The sequence below is a fragment of the Lethenteron reissneri genome, chromosome 57, assembly GCF_015708825.2.
Source record: "Lethenteron reissneri isolate LAM-NWPU_2019-01 chromosome 57, ASM1570882v1, whole genome shotgun sequence".
Classification (NCBI taxonomy): Eukaryota; Metazoa; Chordata; class Hyperoartia; order Petromyzontiformes; family Petromyzontidae; genus Lethenteron; species Lethenteron reissneri.
In genome coordinates this window covers 5,069,505-5,089,086 of record NC_083835.1, presented here as the reverse complement: position 1 = coordinate 5,089,086, position 19,582 = coordinate 5,069,505, and the positions used below count along the sequence as shown (strand labels likewise).

The 19,582-nt window shown below is 45.4% G+C and overlaps 1 protein-coding gene across 7 annotated transcripts in view; it reads right to left on the bottom strand.

Moving 5' to 3' along the window:
- The window catches only part of LOC133357261 (disks large homolog 2-like), a 466,648-nt gene that overhangs the window by 260,326 nt on the left and 186,740 nt on the right, over positions 1–19,582 (bottom strand). For all 7 annotated transcript variants that reach the window (XM_061575118.1, XM_061575120.1, XM_061575121.1 and 4 more), the window contains exon 2: positions 11,668–11,835. In XM_061575118.1, the coding sequence (XP_061431102.1) occupies positions 11,668–11,835 (168 nt within the window). The remainder of the gene's footprint in view (positions 1–11,667; positions 11,836–19,582) is intronic.

The window sequence follows — 19,582 nt, the reverse complement described above, 5'->3', positions numbered from 1 at the left end:
TTCGTAGAGCTTATCATTTGTAGCAGAGGTCACCTCTGAAAAAGAGCAGTATGTAGGACTCAGTGGGCCTTACCTAGGAATGAAATAATACGACAATTTAGTTTAGTTTTAGTTCTAGTTTTAATCAAGGAACGAAACAGGCGGATTTCTCCCCAAATCTGGCTGTCGCCTGATGATGCCGGTTGTAATTACTGGCAAAACGTCGTACTCAGATTGTAAATGTTGTGGATTTGCTCTCCAACACACTGATGTGCTGTACTAGTATATTACACTATACACTACACTATACACTACACTATACACTACACACTACTATACACTACACTATACACTACTATACACTACTATACACTACACTATACACTACTATATACTACACTATACACTACTATACAATACTATACAATACACTATACACTACTATACAATACACTACTATACACTACACTATACACTACTATACACTACACTATACACTACTATACCACTACAGACTACACTATACACTACACTGCTAGTACCTAATAAATTAAACTTGAAACTTGAAAACTATCTTCTTGTTTTTTTCGGTAAAGTCACGTAGAAAGGAAATAATAAAATAATAAAAATAAAAATTATAAAATAATAAATAATTATGCTAAATTCCTCTTGATATGCAAATTATTTTGTCAAGGCGCTCTTCCCCCTCCAATCCAGCTTAAATAGTGGCTCCAAGCCTGGTGGTGTTTCATTCAGACGCTGTCTTCCCGACAGACCTGTTCTTCACCTGAGGACGGCTGCTTGCGTTGTGGCCGAAACGTCGTGAGAATTGTATTTTATAATGTTTTATTTTTATTATTTTATTATTACCCTTCTACGTGACTTTACCGAAAGAACCAAGAAGATGAATCCCTGCAGTCACGAAAGCTTTAAATCGAAACATTATTTTATTATTTCCCTTCTACGTGACTTTACCGAAAGAACCAACAAGATGAATCCCTGCAGTCACGAAAACTTTAAATCGAAACATTATTTTATTATTTCCCTTCTTCGTGACTTTACCGAAAGAACCAAGAAGATGAATCCCTGCAGTCACAAAAGCTTTAAATCGAAATATTATTTTATTATTTCCCTTCTACGTGACTTTACCGAAAGAACCAAGAAGATGAATCCCTGCAGTCACGAAAGCCTTAAATCGAAACATTATTTTATTATTTCCCTTCTTCGTGACTTTACCGAAAGAACCAAGAAGATGAATCCCTGCAGTCACGAAAGCTTTAAATCGAAACTTGAAAACCAGTTTTAGTTCAGCTCTCCTGCAGTCAAGCGCGCTGCGTCGCTGCCACCGGCAGAGGGCATCACTTTACCGGCCATTCAATTGAAGGGCAGAAGACGAACCTCTCATCAGCCCAAGGGTGGTACAGTCGGGTTTTTTACAATCGGGTTTAATTGTCTTTTCATATTAAACCCGATCATCTGAGATTGGGAAAAAATCCGGTTTAATTGGTTCTAATTGCAGAACCGCACTTCGCCAACTTCTCAACGATGGGCTTCGTCCATTCCAAGCTAAGGAACTCACTGGCGGCGCCCACGATTGTGGAGAAGAAACTCGTGTTCATCAAGACCAACCTGCCCGCCGCATTCTACGACTACCCCGTGCCCGACGCCCCCCCCCCCCCCCCCGAGTACGATAGCAGCACCGACGAGGAAGCAGCCTAAGCCTTGGATCAGAGTTTCGTATTCATTAAACCAGGTTTTAATTCCCCGAAATCGGGTTTAATTGTATTAAAGAAAAAACCCGATGCCTACCGCTGGAAAAATCGGGTTTTTAAATCCTTTATATTAAGTTCGCTTGCTTGCTTGCTTACGACCGTGCAAATCTTTCACTCGTTTTTAACCCACTTCCCGTGATCCAATCGAGCTGACATTTTCCACACAGACTCGTTGTGCGTCACAATTAATTTTCGTGAAAATTTTTTTTCCAAAATTTTATACTTTTTAGGACAAAAATATTGTATTTAATTACCAATTACTTAATGGTGCAATGCAATCATCTGACCCATAGGTGGCAGCCATCTCAAGCCAGAGGACGAGAGGACTCTAGCCGCCACGCATATAAAGGATTTATAGTGAAAAACTTTGTTTTTACGGGTTATACTTGTTTCCACCCATGCATCAGCGGGCCCCCCCCCTCCACGCACGCGGACAAATACCACGTGATGCACAACCGGCGTTGGCCACGTGGTGGCACTCGAACAAAGCGTTCATCATCCACGGTCGTTCACGCAACAGGCTCCACCGTGCGGCCAATTGTTGGTGCAGAGCCACGGCTGTGATTTAACAACGTCGGAGGCTTTCGCCACCAATTTCATCCATAATAGAGGGAGGGGGAGGGGTGGTTTGTGGTTAGATCGCGTAAATATGTGAATGTGTCGTTAAACCCACCAACCACCCGACACAGAGAATTAGTAAGGTTTGTCACGTGAACAGAAACAATGCCAATTCATTACTACACGTGTAGATTTTTCGATTTAAAGCTTTCGTGACTGCAGGGATTCATCTTCTTGGTTCTTTCGGTAAAGTCACGTAGAAGGGAAATAATAAAAATAAAACATAATAAAATAATTCTCAGGACGTTTCGGCCACAACGCAAGCAGCCGTCCTCAGGTGAAGACCAGGTCTGTCGGGGAGACAGCGTCTGAATGAAACACCACCACGCTTGGAGCGTATATTTAAGCTGGGTTGGAGGGGGAAGAGCGCCTTGACAAAAGAAGACGCTGTCTTCCCGACAGACCTGTTCTTCACCTGAGGACGGCTGCTTGCGTTGTGGCCGAAACGTCGTGAGAATTATTCTATTATGTTTTATTTTTATTATTTTATTATTTCCCTTCTACGTGACTTTACCGAAAGAACCAAGAAGATACTAGTGTAGAGTGTAGTGTATAGTGTAGTATATACTAATGTAGTGGTATAGTAGTATTTAGTGTAGTGTATCGTGTAGTGTACTAATACAGCACACCGGTGTGTTGGAGAGCCAAGCCAGACCATTTACTCAGACTGTAAATGTTGTGGCTTGGAGTTTCTAAGTGAGTCTATGGGTCGCGGTGTGAATCTATATATCTGTGTGAGTCTATGGATCTCTATGCGTGTGGGTCTCAATTTAAATCTATATATCTCTGTGCGTGAGTCCGTGGGGTCTCTGTGTGAGTCTATGGCTCCCAGAGTGAATCTATAGATCTCTGTGTGAGTCTATGGGTCTCTGCGTGAGTCTATGGCTCCCAGAGTGAATCTATAGATCTCTGTGTGAGTCTATGGGTCTCTGCGTGAGTCTATGGCTCCCAGAGTTAATCTATAGATCTCTGTGTGAGTCTATGGGTCTCTGCGTGAGTCTATGGCTCCCAGAGTGAATCTATAGATCTCTGTGTGAGTCTATGGGTCTCTACATGAGTCTATGGCTCCCAGTTTGAATCTATAGATCTCTGTGTGAGTCTATGGGTCTCTATGCGTGTGGGTCTCAATTTGAATCTATAGATCTCTGTGCGTGAGTCCGTGTGGCCCTACGTGAGTCTATGGCTCCCAGTGTGAATCTATACATCTCTGAGTGAGTCTATGGGTCTCTATGCGTGTGGGTCTCAATTTAATCTGTAGATCCCTTTATGAGTCTATGGGTCTCTATGTTAGTCTACGGGTCCCTATGTTAGTCCATGGGTCTCTATGTGAGTCTATGAGTGTATGAGGTCTCAGTCTGAGACTGTAGATGTCCTCTTCGTGTGGCTGATGTTGAGACTATGTACATCTGTGTGTATCTGCATCTTCATGTGTCTCTATGGGTCTCTATGTATATCTTGGTCTCTCAGTATCTCGATGTGTCTCTGTGGGTTTCTATGACCTCTTTGTATCTCCTATGTGTCTCTATGGGTCTCTATGTATCAATAACTGGCTATGTATCTCTTGGTCTTTCTGTATCTCTGTGTCTCTGTGGGTTTCTATGATCTCTTTGTATCTCCTATGTATCTCTATGGGTCTCTATGTATCAATAACTGGTTATGTATCTCTTGGTCTTTCTGTATCGCTATATATCTCTGTGGGTTTCTATGATCTCTTTGAACATCTCTGTATCACTTATGTGTCTCTATGGGTCTCTATGTATCGGTGATTCTCTATGTATCTCTCGGTCTCTCTCTCCCTGTATCTGTATGTATCTCGGTGGGTTTATATGTGTCTCTATGAATCTGTGTGCATCTCTATGGGTCTCTATGTGTCGATAATTACGTATTTCAGGCTCTCTGTATATCTATGTGTCTTTGTGAGTTTCCATGTATCTCTCTGTATCTCTATGGGTCCCAATGAAATTTCGGCGACCCAGGCCACTCTTGCAAATGCATCCTAAATACCCTGGGTCCCTGGAAAGATGATCATCTGGCTAAACAAATGAAAGTCGATAACGTATCTACAATATTTGTTTCCAGCCTGCCATCTCTCTCTGGAATTAAATCCGTGAAGAAAACAAGTATAACCAGTAAAAACAAAGTTTTTCACTATAAATCCTTTATATGCGTGGCGGCTAGAGTCCTCTCGTCCTCTGGCTTGAGATGGCTGATTGCATGCCACCAAGCAATTGGTAATTAAATATAATATTTTTGTCCTAAGAAGTGTAAAATTTTGGAAAACATTTTTCACGAACATTAATTGTCACGCACAACGAGTCTGTGTGGAAAATGTCAGCTCGATTGGATCACGGGAAGTGGGTTAAAAAACGACCGAAAGATGTACACGGTCGTAAGCAAGCAAGCGACCTTAATATAAAGGATTTAAAAACCGTCAGTTATCTTTGTTTTTACTTACAGAGACCAGCATTTAATTTCTGAAAGGCGAGGGATGGTCAACGATGGCATCCCCAGATACATCATGACACAATTCGCGAGGCATCTGGGCGTAATGTCGTTTGCCGCTCCGCAATTATCTGATGAGCGTTATCAAGACACCACCGCCGCCACCACCACATCCGCCAATTTTCCCGTGAATTCCGCATTCGTAATCTAGGCGCTGCATCCTTTATTGTCAAGATTTGCATACTGTTGTTCGTCGTGATTTTATATCCGATGAGCCACAGAAGCAATAACACCGTATCAATATAATCATGCAGTGTGCGTGTGTGGGGGAGCGGTGGTACAGCGGTTAGCGCATCGCGCTTCGAATCCGACTGGAGGCCCGAGTTCGATTACCACTCACGGCCACCAAAACCACCGGTGCTGGATCGAGGTCTCCCCGCACTGTATCAGGGGTGGGGGTAGGGGGGAATTGCTTGACTTGAGCAATAGATTTTTACCCTTTCAACTGGTACAAAAACTGACACTTTTATACAAGGGATCACGTTTGCAATAACCACAACACAAGCAGTCAAAATGCAAACAAAAAGAAACAACTCTGATGATGATAATGATATGCACTGTTCTTGAAGTTGATTGGTCCACACCCGAGACAGCTTTTCCTAGAGCCTAGTCTCCATTGGTGTTGAACCAGATGACGCCAAAAGGCGTACAAACCAAAAACAGCGCACTATCAGAGTATTGAGAGCTCGGGGTAAGCATTTACATTATGAGACCTCCTTTACCAGTGGCAAAATATAGTAATAGATTTTTACCCTTTCAACTGGTACAAAAACTGACACTTTTATACAAGGGATCACGTTTGCAATAACCACAACACAAGCAGTCAAATGCAAACAAAAAGAAACAACTCTGATGATGATAATGATATGCACTGTTCTTGAAGTTGATTGGTCCACACCCGAGACAGCTTTTCTTAGAGCCTAGTCTCCATTGGTGTTGGAACAGATGACGCCAAAAGGCGTACAACCCAAAAACAGCGCACTATCAGAGTATTATTTATTTTTATTTTTCATAGTAGGCTTGACTTGACTTGACCATACGGGTTTGTCAAGGGGACGGAGCGGCGGTAAAGGCAGGCCTGGTTCAGCGGTCACCGCCACTGATGTTAGCCGTGTCCCGGCAAATCCAGCTTTGAATCGCCGGAGCGGTTTAGCTACGCCGCGCTATTAACCCGGCAAAGGCCCGAGTTCGATACCGGCTCAAGGCCACCACCAACACCCGCCAGTGACGATTATCTGAACCGTTCCTGGGCCTCCCCCCTAGGTCTACTCAGCCTCAAATAGGTACCTGGGTGCAGTGTATCGTAGAAAACATCGCCGCTGGGGAGACAACGGCGTCCCCCCCACACCCACCCACCTCCCAGAAAAGCCGTCTCCTGAAATAGCCAATTGTGGTCTCTCTATGGAGTGACCGGCCTCGCCCATGGGAACGTGGAATTTAAGAAAAAAATGCACGCCAGCTACAGTCGATGATCGATAACACTGGTCAACAACAAAAAAAAAAATTTCTGGCCTGGACTTTTGCAGCTGTTCTAGACTAATTTCAGGGTGCTAATTCCAAATCTGTTCTCAGATTTGCTCTATCACATCTCATTTTATGCTATCGGCATACCCCATTTTCATTGATTTTACCCGAAATTAACTCTGTCACTTATGATTGCAAGTTGTTGCGAGTCAGTGACTGCTTTAGTGTTAAAATATGGTGCTGTATTTTTAGGATAGTGTGTTTATAATATCATTTTATGTAGATATCCACATTTATATTAAAAAGTATATTTAATTAAGTAGAACGTGTTGTCTATATTTATTTAAAGTTGCGCATTTTGATGTGACGTCACATTTCTCAAACCCCCTCTCCCCCTCGTCACACGTCGTCACAAATGTCTGACCCCACCCACCCCCCTAGGTGCATGACGTCATTTTTGGACGGCCCCTAGGTAGTACGAGATTGGAGGTTGTAAGTACGGTACAGTAAATAAAAGTAACCTTTGACAGAATGTTTGTCTATTTGCATGTATATTTATGGCAATTGCCCATAGTAAACACATTTTAAAGACACAAAAAAATATATACACAACACCGACAAAAACATAAGGTTTTACAAGATTGTGCAAACATTTTCTATTTTAAATAGAAAATCTGGCGCCCTCTTCACCACCCCCCCGAATCCACCGCATAATCGATGATCTACCGTAATCGATAATCCACTGTAATCGATTATCTACCGTAATCGATTATCCACTGTAATCAATTATCTACCGTAATCGATGATCTACCGTAATTGATGATCTAGTGTAATCGATGATCTACTGTAATCGATGATCTACCGTAATCGATTATCTACCATAATCGATGATCTACTGTAATCGATTATCCATCGTAATCAATTATCTACTGTAATCGATTATCTACTGTAATCGATTATCTACCATAATCGATTATCCACCGTAATCGATGATCTACCGTAATCGATTATCCACCGTAATCAATTATCTACTGTAATCAATTATCTACTGTAATCGATTATCTACCATAATCGATTATCTACCGTAATCGATGATCTACCGTGATCGATGATCTACTGTAGTTCCAACACCTAGTCATTGGTTTGCGACGAGCTGAGCCCCTTTCCAAGACTTTTATTGCAATTAATCAAACTTCAAGAATCGGTGAATACGCAAATATTTAAGCGCGAAGCGCCACCGCAGCTTGCGCCAAATGTCGCGTTAAATGTCCCGCAAATTTGTTTGCGCTCGCATTGCCAAAGAGAGTGGCGTTTTAATCAATGACAAACAAATTGAACATCGGAGCGGCCTTGATGAGGCGAAACCGATTAGCGGCTGGCACTCGGTGTAGTCGAGAAAGTGGGGGCCAGCCCGGATTGAAGGCTGGCTCACTTCTCGACACAATGGAAAAACGAATCTAAGAAAAAAAATCTGTAAAAATACGTTTTAATAACGTTTTAAAAGTCACCAGTGAGAGGACAAAAATCACGAGGGAGAGAAAAAGAGAGAGAGAAAATCAGGAAGGAGAGAAAAACTGACGAGGGAGAGAAAAAATCACGAGGGAGAAGAAATAATCACGAAAGAGAGAAGAAATCAGGAGGGAGAGAAAAAATCACGAGTGAGAGAAAAAATCAAGAAAGAGAGAAAAAATTACAAGGGAACGAGGGAAAGAAAAATCACGACGGGGAAGAAAAAATCACGGAGAGAAAAAATCACGAGTGGGAGAAAAAATCACGAGGGAGAGAAAAAGAGAGAGAAAAAAAATCAGGAAGGAGAGAAAAAATCACGGAGAGAAAAAAATCACGAGGGAGAGTAAAATCACGAGGAGAAAATGGTACAAAAGCATCTGCGTTCGAGTCAACGACAGAAGAGAAATTATGAACGCCCTGAACCCTTATGAAAGCATTACTGCCATCATTGCAATCATCATCACGATCATCACCACCACCACCACCGTCATCGTCATCCACACCACTGGCTCAGTGGGACTTACCTGGTCAGAAACGGGGCACCCATGATTTTCCACGCGTGTCTCCGTTCCTTTGATTCCACGTGAGCTGATAATTGGTTTTTAACCCTTTAATCTGGCAACAAAACTGACACCTTTTTTACAAGGAGTCATGTTTGCATAGACCACAATACCTGCAGTCGTAATGCAAAAAAAACATAACTCTGACAATGTATGCACTGTTCTTGAAGTTGATTGGTCCACACCCGAGACAGCTTTCCTTAGAGCCTAGTCTCACATGGTGTTGGACCAGATGACACTAAAAGGCGCACGGACAGTGCATACATTATCAGAGTTATGTTTTTTGTTTGCATTACGACTGCAGGTATTGTGGTCTATACAAACATGACTCCTTGTAAAAAAAAGGTGTCAGTTTTGTCACCAGATAAAAGGGTAAAAAAGCAATTATCATATTTTTCTACTGGCAAATGAGGTTCCAATGGTGTAAATGCTTTCCACGTGAGATGTTTATTTTTTCCCCCCTTACCGCGCAATATACTATACGTCGTTGAAAACACAAATGAAACGACGCAGCATTATCTCGCCACGCCAAAATTAATCTTTAAGAGAGGAGGAAAAGAAATGCCCACTTGGAGAACGAAACACATGCTTGGACAATTCTGTATCAAAGCTCACAACACAGGCCAACCCCATTCATTCTAATTCTCGCGACTTGGGCCTATGCCAAACTCCCTCCAGACCTCGGCGCAATCCATTCTCATTTTCATACGGGTTCCATTATGCAACGCGCCGTTCATTTTCAAGTGTGGACTGAAAATCTCGATTTCTTTACAACTGCTTTTTGTTACGATTTAAAGCTTTCGTGACTGCAGGGATTCATCTTCTTGGTTCTTTCGGTAAAGTCACGTAGAAGGGAAATAATAAAATAATAAAAATAAAACATAATAAACATAATAACATAATTCTCACGACGTTTCGACCACAACGCAAGCAGCCGTCCTCAGGTGAAGAACAGGTCTGTCGAGAAGACAGAGTCTGAATGGTCTTCTCGACAGACCTGTTCTTCACCTGAGGACGGCTGCTTGCGTTGTGGCCGAAACGTCGTGAGAATTATTAAATGTTTTATTTTTATTATTTTATTATTTCCCTTCTATGTGACTTTACCGAAAGAACCAAGAAGAACTGCTTTTCGTGTTCAGTTTGTTGTCCTTCCAACGCACCACCGATTGGCTACGTACGGTGACAACATAAATAACCTCTTGTTGTAGCAGCTCTCTCGCTGTGCTCTTCCTGGTTCAGCAGTTCCACTGCTGGATTATTTGTTCCGCCTGAGGACGACCGCTTGTGTTGCGAACGAAACGTCGTGATACAAGGTGTTGGAAAACAGAGGGACCCAATCTCAAAGCAGTATATTTCACGATGGCAACATGTTACAATTACACAAAAAGTTACGAGCGGTTTAATGAGCTATCAAGTTTTACGAACCATTTTATAAATGCTCTAAGTGCCCTCCACATGCTGTACGGACAACATCGAGACGATAGTTGAATTCGTCCCAAACGCCTCTCAAAGTGTCTTCTTCCACTCAAGGCACCGCTGCCGTGATTCTGTTTTTGAGGTCATCCAGATTAGTCGCCAATAATGGTGGCACAAAAACACCACGGGTCTTTGACGTATCCCTACAAGAAAAAGGCCGCAGGGTGTAGTGATGTCTGGGGATCTTGGGGGCCAAGAGTGTAGCACCAAGTCTTGGGGTCTCGTGCGACCTATCCAACGTTGAGGCAGTGGGTCTTGCGAATGACTGAGGCTAGGGGCTGTTTGTGCGCTGGGATAGGCATCTAGCGGTAATCATCTTAAACTCTATGCCCCGCCCTCTCTATGCCCCGCCCTCTCTATGCCCCACCCTCTCTATGCCCCGCCCTTTCAAGTGGTAAGAGTTTCATTCATGGGCGGTTCGTGGTTGCAGAGATATAGCGATTTCAAATCGTGTCCATCTTTTTTAAACACCCTGTATATATATTTTTACCTATGTGGCTTTACCGAAAGAACCAAAGAGTATGAATTCCTGCAGTCACGAAAGCTTCAAAACAAAATATTGGTGACAAAGAAGTCCCAACGTACACGCACGCGTGCGGGCGTTTGCACCGCGGAAAAGAAATTGCCCTCCCCTTAATTTATTCAAACCCAATTTGTAAACCAACATGTGTGCGCACACGTAAACATCTATAAATACATATTGCCCACAGCACCCCGAGAATTTGGAGCACATTAACCAGCGGTGAAAAAAAAAACACCTCCCAAAATTATTTCCGCAATTATACTTACGCACGCGCGCACACGAAGCAGCAGCGAATTATTCGCCGTTGCAATTAAGGTTAAAATGCGTGTCCATTTCACGCGACTGCAAATGCGTTAACTGTGTCGCTGAGATGCATTGAATGCGCCGTAAATCCAAATGTGGTGGCTCGCGCTGGATAGCGGTCGTTCGGCTCGTACGTAGCCACATAAACATTTAGAAGGGAGCGAACGATTTATGGAAATGTAACCGATTTGAATACGCGTTGAGTTTTCATCACGTCACATAATGTGTATGTCAAGTAAGTTGTTATATAAAGTGAAGGATGATGAAATATTTTTCGTACCATTTCACACAATACTGTATTGTAAAAAAAAATCTAGTTTTTGCCAGCTGGCTTGCAGGTGTACGGCAGCGATGTCACACACATTCCACAGCGATGGGCCGGGTCCGTGAGTCGCGGTTAAGAATAACATGAGGGTGTTCACTGGGTCTTGAGCATCAAAATACGAATCTCTATTGAGACTGGAAGGGTCAATATGTTAGGGTTTAGGAGTCGGGGGTTTAGGGATAATGTTCAGGAGATAGGGTAAGAGTTTAGGGCTCATGGGTTAGGGTTATGGTGTTCGAACCAGGGTTTTAGCATTCGAGGTTAGAGTGAAAGGAAATGAGTTGCGGTATAGGATTAAGTTCGGCCTATGGTTAAGGGGATCAAGGGTAGGATTAGGATGTTAGAGAGCTATTGTTGGGTGTTCAGGTCATAGTTGAAATGATGGCCAAAATCTGGGCTAGGCTTAGGGAGTTTGGTCCAGGAGGCCCAACTTCATGGAAGAGATCTGAGTGAGGTTTATAGATTTGGGGTTTTGATGAAGCATCATGGTTCTAGATTTAGGTAGGCCTGTGCGATGGTTAGAGGCTTGGCTGTCAGGTGTTCGTTAATGTCTTACGTCCGGGGCACGCGCCTCCGTGAGACAGATCTGAGCGAGGCTAACTCGCCTCGACCCAGGCTCGAGGCCTAGACGATTACCTTCATGGGGGAGAGCTGCGTGAGGGCCACGTATCCGTGGACGTTCTCCACTTGCGAGAGGTTCTTCTCCGCCACGTGCACCAGCTCCGGGGGAGTCTTCATCTCGCTGCCGGAGTGCGGGGGGCTGTTCTCGGGGGGCGTGTGGTCCTCATCCTGATAGCGGTATTTCTGCAAACATGCGGCGGAGCGAAACGGGCGGGTCAGAATCGGTCAGAAATCTTGATTTGGATGTGGAGGGATCCGATAAGCTACGGCGCATTTTTGTCACACATGTCCAGAAGTTTCACAGATGTCCGGGAAAAGGTCACCGCGCGCGACGCAGTCACGACACAACACAGCAATGGGTCAAAGTATTCGTTGTGTTTCAGTGTTACAAAACGCTTCAATTCAACACTGTCCGTTTAAGGTAAAGGTACAGGCCAGCATTTGCTCGCTCACACCACTGCTGGCAGAAGGGCCTCCACTAGAGGGGTATGTTTTGGCCTATTCTTCCACGCTAGCCACACGTCTTGGAATACATGGCTGGATCCGCAATGCGTCCCACCAAACGTGACCTGCATATCAACTCACGTACATGTGTATGTTGAACTTCTTTCACACCGTACGTAGGCAACCGTGCGAATCGTAGGCGTGGGGAGAGGACAACAAACCGAACACGAAAAGCAGTTGGAAGAGAATTCGCTTTTCAATCGAGATGATTTAAAAGTGCATAGCTCCAGTGGCTTCCTAATATCGTAAGGAAGAGCGTTCCAGACGGCCGCAGAAGTGACCGTCTTTGTTTGATGGTTAGCCAAAAACCGCTGCTGCAAGGATGACCGGAGTTTGCGTGATGGTTTACGCTCCCTGACAATATCAGTAAGGTGTTGTGCTTCATTTGTGCCATTTATAATACTGCTAGGTGGACAGAGGCAGAAAGGGCTTCAGGAAAATTGCACCATTGTTTCAACTGTGATGCCAGGGGAATAAAGCAGTGTCGATCCCTTGGATTGCAAGTCCAGCATGCTAATGATTATCCACCGCAGCAGCATCTTGCTGCAGTATAAATCAATAAACGATTTTCTTCAGATGACAAAATGAAATCACTGCGGTCCTTCCATAATTAAGACGGTCATATTAAGAGAGAAAAAATTAACCCGTAAAAACAAAGCTTTTCACTCTAACTCCTTTATATGCGTGGCGGCTAGAGTCCTCTCGTCCTCTGGCTTGAGATGGCTGCCACCTATGGGTCAGATGATTGCCTGCCAGCATTAAGCAATTGGTAATAAAATATTTTAAAAAAATTCCCTAAACAGTGTAAAATTTTTGAGAAAAAAATTTCACGAAAATTAATTGTCACGCACAACGAGTCTGTGTGCAAAATGTCAGCTCGATTGGATCACGGGGAGTGGGTTAAAAAACGACCGAAAGATTTGCACGGTCGTAAGCGCGCAAGCAAGCAAGCAAGTGAACTTAATATAAAGGATTTAAAAAACACAAATAGTCGGCTGATATTTCAGCAAGCTATTACCCTTCCGCAGATTGGAGAGGTGGAGGATGGTGACATGGAGAAAGCTTACGAATGAAGAGTTTATAATTGGAATAGAAATACATTTTTAACGTTCCACTCAACAACAACAACAATAACGTTACCGCCATGTCAAAAACTGTTAAAATGCCCCACTTTTCTCAGGACCCTTACGCTGTCAAGTGATATCTCAGTCATTCTCTCTGCTCTGAAGAAGGTCCATTGCCTGAAACATCGGCCTATTATGTAACTGCTGAATACGGCAGCGTGAACGACGGAGTGCAGGCTACCATTCGCTTTTAACGGTTTCACCAAAATCCTAACGGGTTTACCCAAAAAAAAAAGCACCAAATGATACAAACGCAGCAGATTTACGATCGCTTAATAACGCGCGTCCATATTTAACGGGGAATTAAACCAAACGGACCTCGAATTTTTTAATCCGAAAGTATTTCCGCTTGCACCCACCGTGCATTTAATCGGCGGAGGGTGCGAGTGGGTGGTGTTTAGCGGAGGAGAAGGGAATGGAAAACCTATCGGCGGTCATCTGCGCCTGATGAGTATATTCATTCCGTTATTCCACACGTCCAGCGAAATATAGAAGCCCCATTAAACCGGCACCACGCTACAGCTCCATTACCCGGGGCCTTGTTATTACATCCACAGGCGATGAGGACCGCCAGCGCTATATATTTTAACCAATCTTGTTTTTTTTTTATTACCAGCTATGCCGCTCAGACGTGACAATCCCTACTCTCGCTCTCTCTCTCTGCCTCTCGCCCTGCCGCTCTCGCCTCCCTTTTACCCTTCTTGATTCCCTTCACTGGAACCGGGCACCACGGTAGCGAGATGTTAACTCCCTCGCCTAGTATGCAGGAAATCGTGGGTTCGATCCCGACCCTGACACAACGGTGGCTAGGAGATGTTAACTACCTCGCCTGGTATGCAGCAGGTCGTGGGTTCGATCCCGACCCTGACACAACGGTGGCTAGGAGATGTTGACTACCTCGCCCGGTGTACAGGAGATCGTAGGTTCGACTCCCATCCTGACGCCTGCTGTATATTTGGAGTTTGCGTGTCTCTCTCATCATCATCACGGTGGCTAGGAGATGTTAACTACCTCGCCTGGTACACAAGAAGTCGTGGGTTCGATCCCGACCCTGACACCACGGTGGCTAGGAGATGTTAACTACCTCGCCTGGTGTACAGGAGGTCGTGGGTTCGATCCCGACCCTGACGCCACGGTGGCTAGATGTTAACTACCTCACCTGGTATGCAGGAGGTCGTGGGTTCCCATTCCGACCCTGACACCACGGTGGCTAGGAGATGTTAAGTACCTGACCTGGTATGCAGGAGGTCGTGAGTTTGACCCCGACGCCATGGTGGCTAGGAGATGTTTACTCCCTCGCCCGGTGTAAAGGTCGTGGGTTCGACCCCAATCCTGACGCCTGCTGTATATTTGGAGTTTGCGTGTCTCTCTCTCATCATCATCATGGTGGCTAGGAGATGTTAACTACCTCGCCTGGTATGCAGGAGGTCGTGGGTTCCCATCCCGACACTGACGTCTGCTATACGTTTAGAGTTTGCGTGTTCTCCCTCGCGTGGATTTTTCTCCGCGTCCTCTCATGGTGGGGGGCGGGGGGCCACACGAACCCCTGCCCCCCCCCCTTCCAAATTTAGAAGTCCAACTCCGCCTATGCCCTTATCTAAAAAAGTTAAACGTTCTGCACATATACGGACCATACCGTAATACGCCGTACGTTAGCGAATGGCGTTGGCGTCACCACCCTGCAGCCACCAGAGGCCACCAATGTTCAACCGAAGCGCTCCTCGGCGCGCAGCTCTGAATTATTATGAACCGCCGAACTCGGCGCTGAGTTTGCGAGGAGAGGGTAGGAAACTTTGTCCCAAGCACCCCCCACCACCCCCATTGATGAAAAGGCGGCCGCGTCTCCAAGTATTCATCGATAACCAGACAGCTCAACGTTCACAAAAAATTAAAATAAATCAATGAAGTGCCATGCGGTACTAGAACTCGACGGAGCTTGGGAGGTCAGACTTTTGTTGTTGTTGTTGTCCGACCCTACAGCTGCAAAACGTGGTCCCGTTGTCAACGAAACGTTGGTCTAACAGACGTGTTGTTTACACCATTGGTACCTCATTTGCCCTTTTATCTGGCAACAAAACTGACACCTTTTTTTTGGCGTCATCTGGTCCAACACCATGTGAGACTAGGCTCTAAGGAAAGCTGTCTCGGGTGTGGACCAATCAACTTCAAGGACAGTGCATACATTATCAGAGTTATGTTTTTTGTTTGCATTATGACTGCAGGTATTGTGGTCTATGCAAACATGACTCCTTGTAAAAAAGGTGTCAGTTTTGTTGCCAGATAAAAGGGTAAAAAAAACAATTATCAGACGTGTTGTTGCTACGGGAGCAAGACCAGGAGAGATCGGAGGGAAGCCGTGCATCAGCGTGGAGGGAGTGGATGCAGAATCAGAACAGGTATTTAGAGACCGGAGGAATACGATGGGCTCTTTTTACGGATGTCCCAGTAGGGAGCAGGTAAGAATGTTACGTAACAATAGGTTTGGCCCTTTCTGGCAATAAAACAGGAGTTGTGTCAAGATGTTAAAACGCCAAACTAAATATTGTGGTTTCACAAAAAAATGTTTTTGTAAATGTTGTGGTTTCACGCTTCAACACACCGGTGGGCTAAAGCAGTGAACTATTTGTCTTTTGTCAACGTGACACTTTTTTTACTGTTTAGGCCGTGTCGGGTGGTGGAGGGTTACGACACATTAAAAAAACGCGATCTAACCCAAAAACGTTTCTTATGAATCGTTAATGCAGCAAGCCGGAGACCTGGAAGAAGCATCGATCGTAATGGCTCGCGCATCACGGCGCGGGCGCCCACTAATCTTGCGAGCCATACCCCCCCCCCAGCACGTTGCGTTTTTGTTTTCTTTCTCCTCTCTCCCATACCACACACATGTCGGTGATGTGCAGCGCGTCTTCTTCGAACGCTGGGGAGCCGGAAAAGCCCCTCTCTGTACCAGCGTGGACGGCACCCTCGTGGTGTTCACCTTCTGAAGCGCTCGCTCGTCACCGTGGCGTGCGCGATGACCACCACCACCACGTGACTTTTCTTTCGTGTTGTGTGTGCGCTGCATTTAGCGCCACAGCGCGTGGATTTGCAGCGTTTGTTTTCATTCGTTTGCTGGTGACTTTGTGTATTTTCATATCGGAATCGCCTCCAGTGCTGTTGCTGCTGGCGGCAATAAAAGTTGTTTAAAAGTCAAAGTCTCTCCCATCATCATCATCATTATTATGATTTATGCCGGAACGATTTGTCACGCCATCCCCACCGCATGGCTTGTCCCGTGAGCATGACTTGTCCCGATTATTACACCCAACGAGCACGTCCAACTGCATCGGCTCGTGCAGCTTTAGCAGATATTTTACAACCCCCCACAGCCACCCCCATCTAACCCCCCTCCATTGTGTCGCTTGCTTAGTGTTGTGCATGCGCATGTGCGCGTGTGTGCGCGTGACTTTGTGTGGGGGAGCAGTGGTGTAGCGGTTTGCGCTACGAACCCGGCAACCCGAGTTCGATTCCCGCTCACGGCCAACACCACCGGTGACGATTATCTGAACCGGTCCTGGGCCTCCCCCAAGTCGACTCAGAATCAAATGAGAACCTGGGTGCGGTGGGTAAAAACACCGCCACTGGGGAGACAAAGGTGGCTGGGCGTGGTGCTGGCCACTCACCCCCTCGTGTGCCTTCCTGGACTTCATAGGTTTTTCTGTAAGTCTTTCTAGATTTGAAGCTTTCGTGACTGCAAGGATTCATGCTCTTGGGTTTTTTCGGTAAAGTCACGTAGGTAAAAAATAAATAAATAATGAAAATAAATCATCAAAATAAGTGTGTACCGTGTAGTTCAACTCATCCTTAAGTTTGACGAGAGGAATTTTTGAAGGGGGTGGGTGGGACGAAAAAATAGAGGGAAAAAAACCAACGAAAATGTTAATTCGAATTGTAAATGTATTCATCTTCTTGGTTTTTTCGGTAAAGTCACGTAGAAGGGAAGTCATAAAATAAAATATTTTATTATGTTTATTTTTATTATTTTATTACTTCCCTTCTACGTGACTTTACCGAAAAAACCAAGAAGATGAATCCCTGCAGTCACGAAAGCTTTAAATCGAAATATAAATGCATTGGCAGAACGCTTGTCCCGTCAACATAAGCCAGACGTTAAAAGGGCATATTTGCCTCGAAGCGCCGTTCCACAAATTCCTCGAGTTCCCGCTGCTCGAGTGAGCGTCGGGGCTGGCTCGTTGTGTCATCTCACACGAGCATCATCCAAGCCCCAGCTGCCAATGTCGACGAGCGAATTTGCTTGTAAGTGATCACTTCACGTGCGTTGATTAAACTGCGTTTTTTTTAAAGGGATGCTACGGTTTTTTGTCATTCCTAAATGTCATGCCGTCACGCTTCAGGTCGTATCTGTACTAGAATTAATATGGCAGATCTTTTTTTAATTATAAAAAAATGTTAATGATGACAATTAATTATTACAATTAATATAATAATATGGCAGCTTAAATTTGTTTTAATTATTACAATTTAAAATTATGACAATTAATTATTGCAATTAATATGGCAAATTTTTTAGTTAAATTATTTTGCGATTATGATTTGCTATCTATTTTTTTTATTTCGCTTATCTCTTCACTATCGATGTTTTATTTACCGAGACTTGTTGCAGTATGCTTGAGAAGCAGTGGTGGTGTTTTTCGTTGACGAATCCAGATTTAGAAACGTTTTGTCTCACGGTAATTCAAAGTAAACTACCACCACCACCAATGTGTCATCTTAACCGAGCATCATCCAATGCAGCTTCCACGAAATGAGTACCATTCTTCGCACAGTTAGCAAGTGGGCGATCTTTGGAATGACACAAACCAAAGTCAAGCAACTTTATTGGTAGGAACCTCCTGGTTACACCAGCCCACAGGGGATTATTGTGTCCGTCCGTCGTGCAGGGAGGGGCTGGGTGGGGAGGGAGGGGCTGCGTGGGGAGGGGAGGGGAGGGTGGGGAGGGGCTGGGTGGGGAGGGTGGGGCTGGGTGGGGGGTGGGAGGGGTGGGGCTGGTCACCCCGTGGTGCCCTTATAAAACTCTCCGAAAACTGGCTCTCCGAATAATACTGGTAGGAACCACCTGGTTCCACCATCCCACAGGGGATTATTGTGTCCGTCGGTCCGTCGTGCATCCAAAAATGGGAGGGGTGGGGCTGGGTGGGGAGGGTGGGGAAGGGCTGGGTGGGGAGGGTGGGGAGGGGCTGGGTGGGGGGTGGGAGGGGTGGGGCTGGGTGGGGAGGGGCTGGTCACCCCGTGGTGCCCTTATAAAACTCAACGTTTAACCTACTCACGCCGGCTTGTGCCCGCCCTCACAGTCGGGCAAATTTGCGGAATACACCACGCCGCCGTTGACCCTGGCCATTGACCGAGCCACCCAACGTTCCTACCAGCTCCCTCCGTAGGAATGTGTTTGCTTCATCGCGTAAGGCTACACTGAGCTGTAAGGGGTATAGCTCCGGCGGCGTAGCTCGCTACGTTGTTAACTTGGTGTACACGCGCGTGCGTCAATCCGCCACTGGATGAGGGCCTCCTCCCATGCTGTGTGGGTCGCAGAGGTCGCAAACGGGTTTTGTTTCCTTACCCGTACCCATACCCGGCCGCACCAGGGTCGCAAAGTCCACGCAACCATCAGGCAAGAGAACACGCAAACTCGGAATCGAACCCACGACCTCCTGTATACCAGGCGAGGGAGTTAACATCTCCTAGCCACCGTGGCACCCCAAATTTGGACCTTCCCTTCCACACTGGCCACTTGGAATAGGTAGGAGTACCCACACTTTGCCCCACCATGCACGACATACCAATTGTAGACTGTGATGTAACCTGTTATGCCGCTCAGTTCACAGAGGCGGTGTTGGGAGGGGAATTTAAAAAACTTACCACCCACCAATTGTTTCAGAATCAGAATATGCATGCATACTGGAGGAATCAGATACGCTTTAAAGCTCTTTTTCACAGATGTCCAGTAAACTGGCACGTCGGGAGATGGAATTGCCAAGCTTGATCGCTGGATTGCAAGTCCAGCACGCTGCCCATCACACCGGAGCGACCCTTTAAATAAAAATAAAAACACCGCTCTGCCTCGATATTTCACTTTTAATTGAGCCAACATATTCTGTTGATTCTCAAATTCCCTCGGCTGTTAACCAGTGCGCTTGTCGACTTTGCCCCCCCCCCCTTCCTTTGCTTTCCTTTGCCCTGCGTGCAATTTCATCTCAATCCCTTGGAGCAAATCGATGGTTCGCCAGGCCGACAGACCGGTGAGG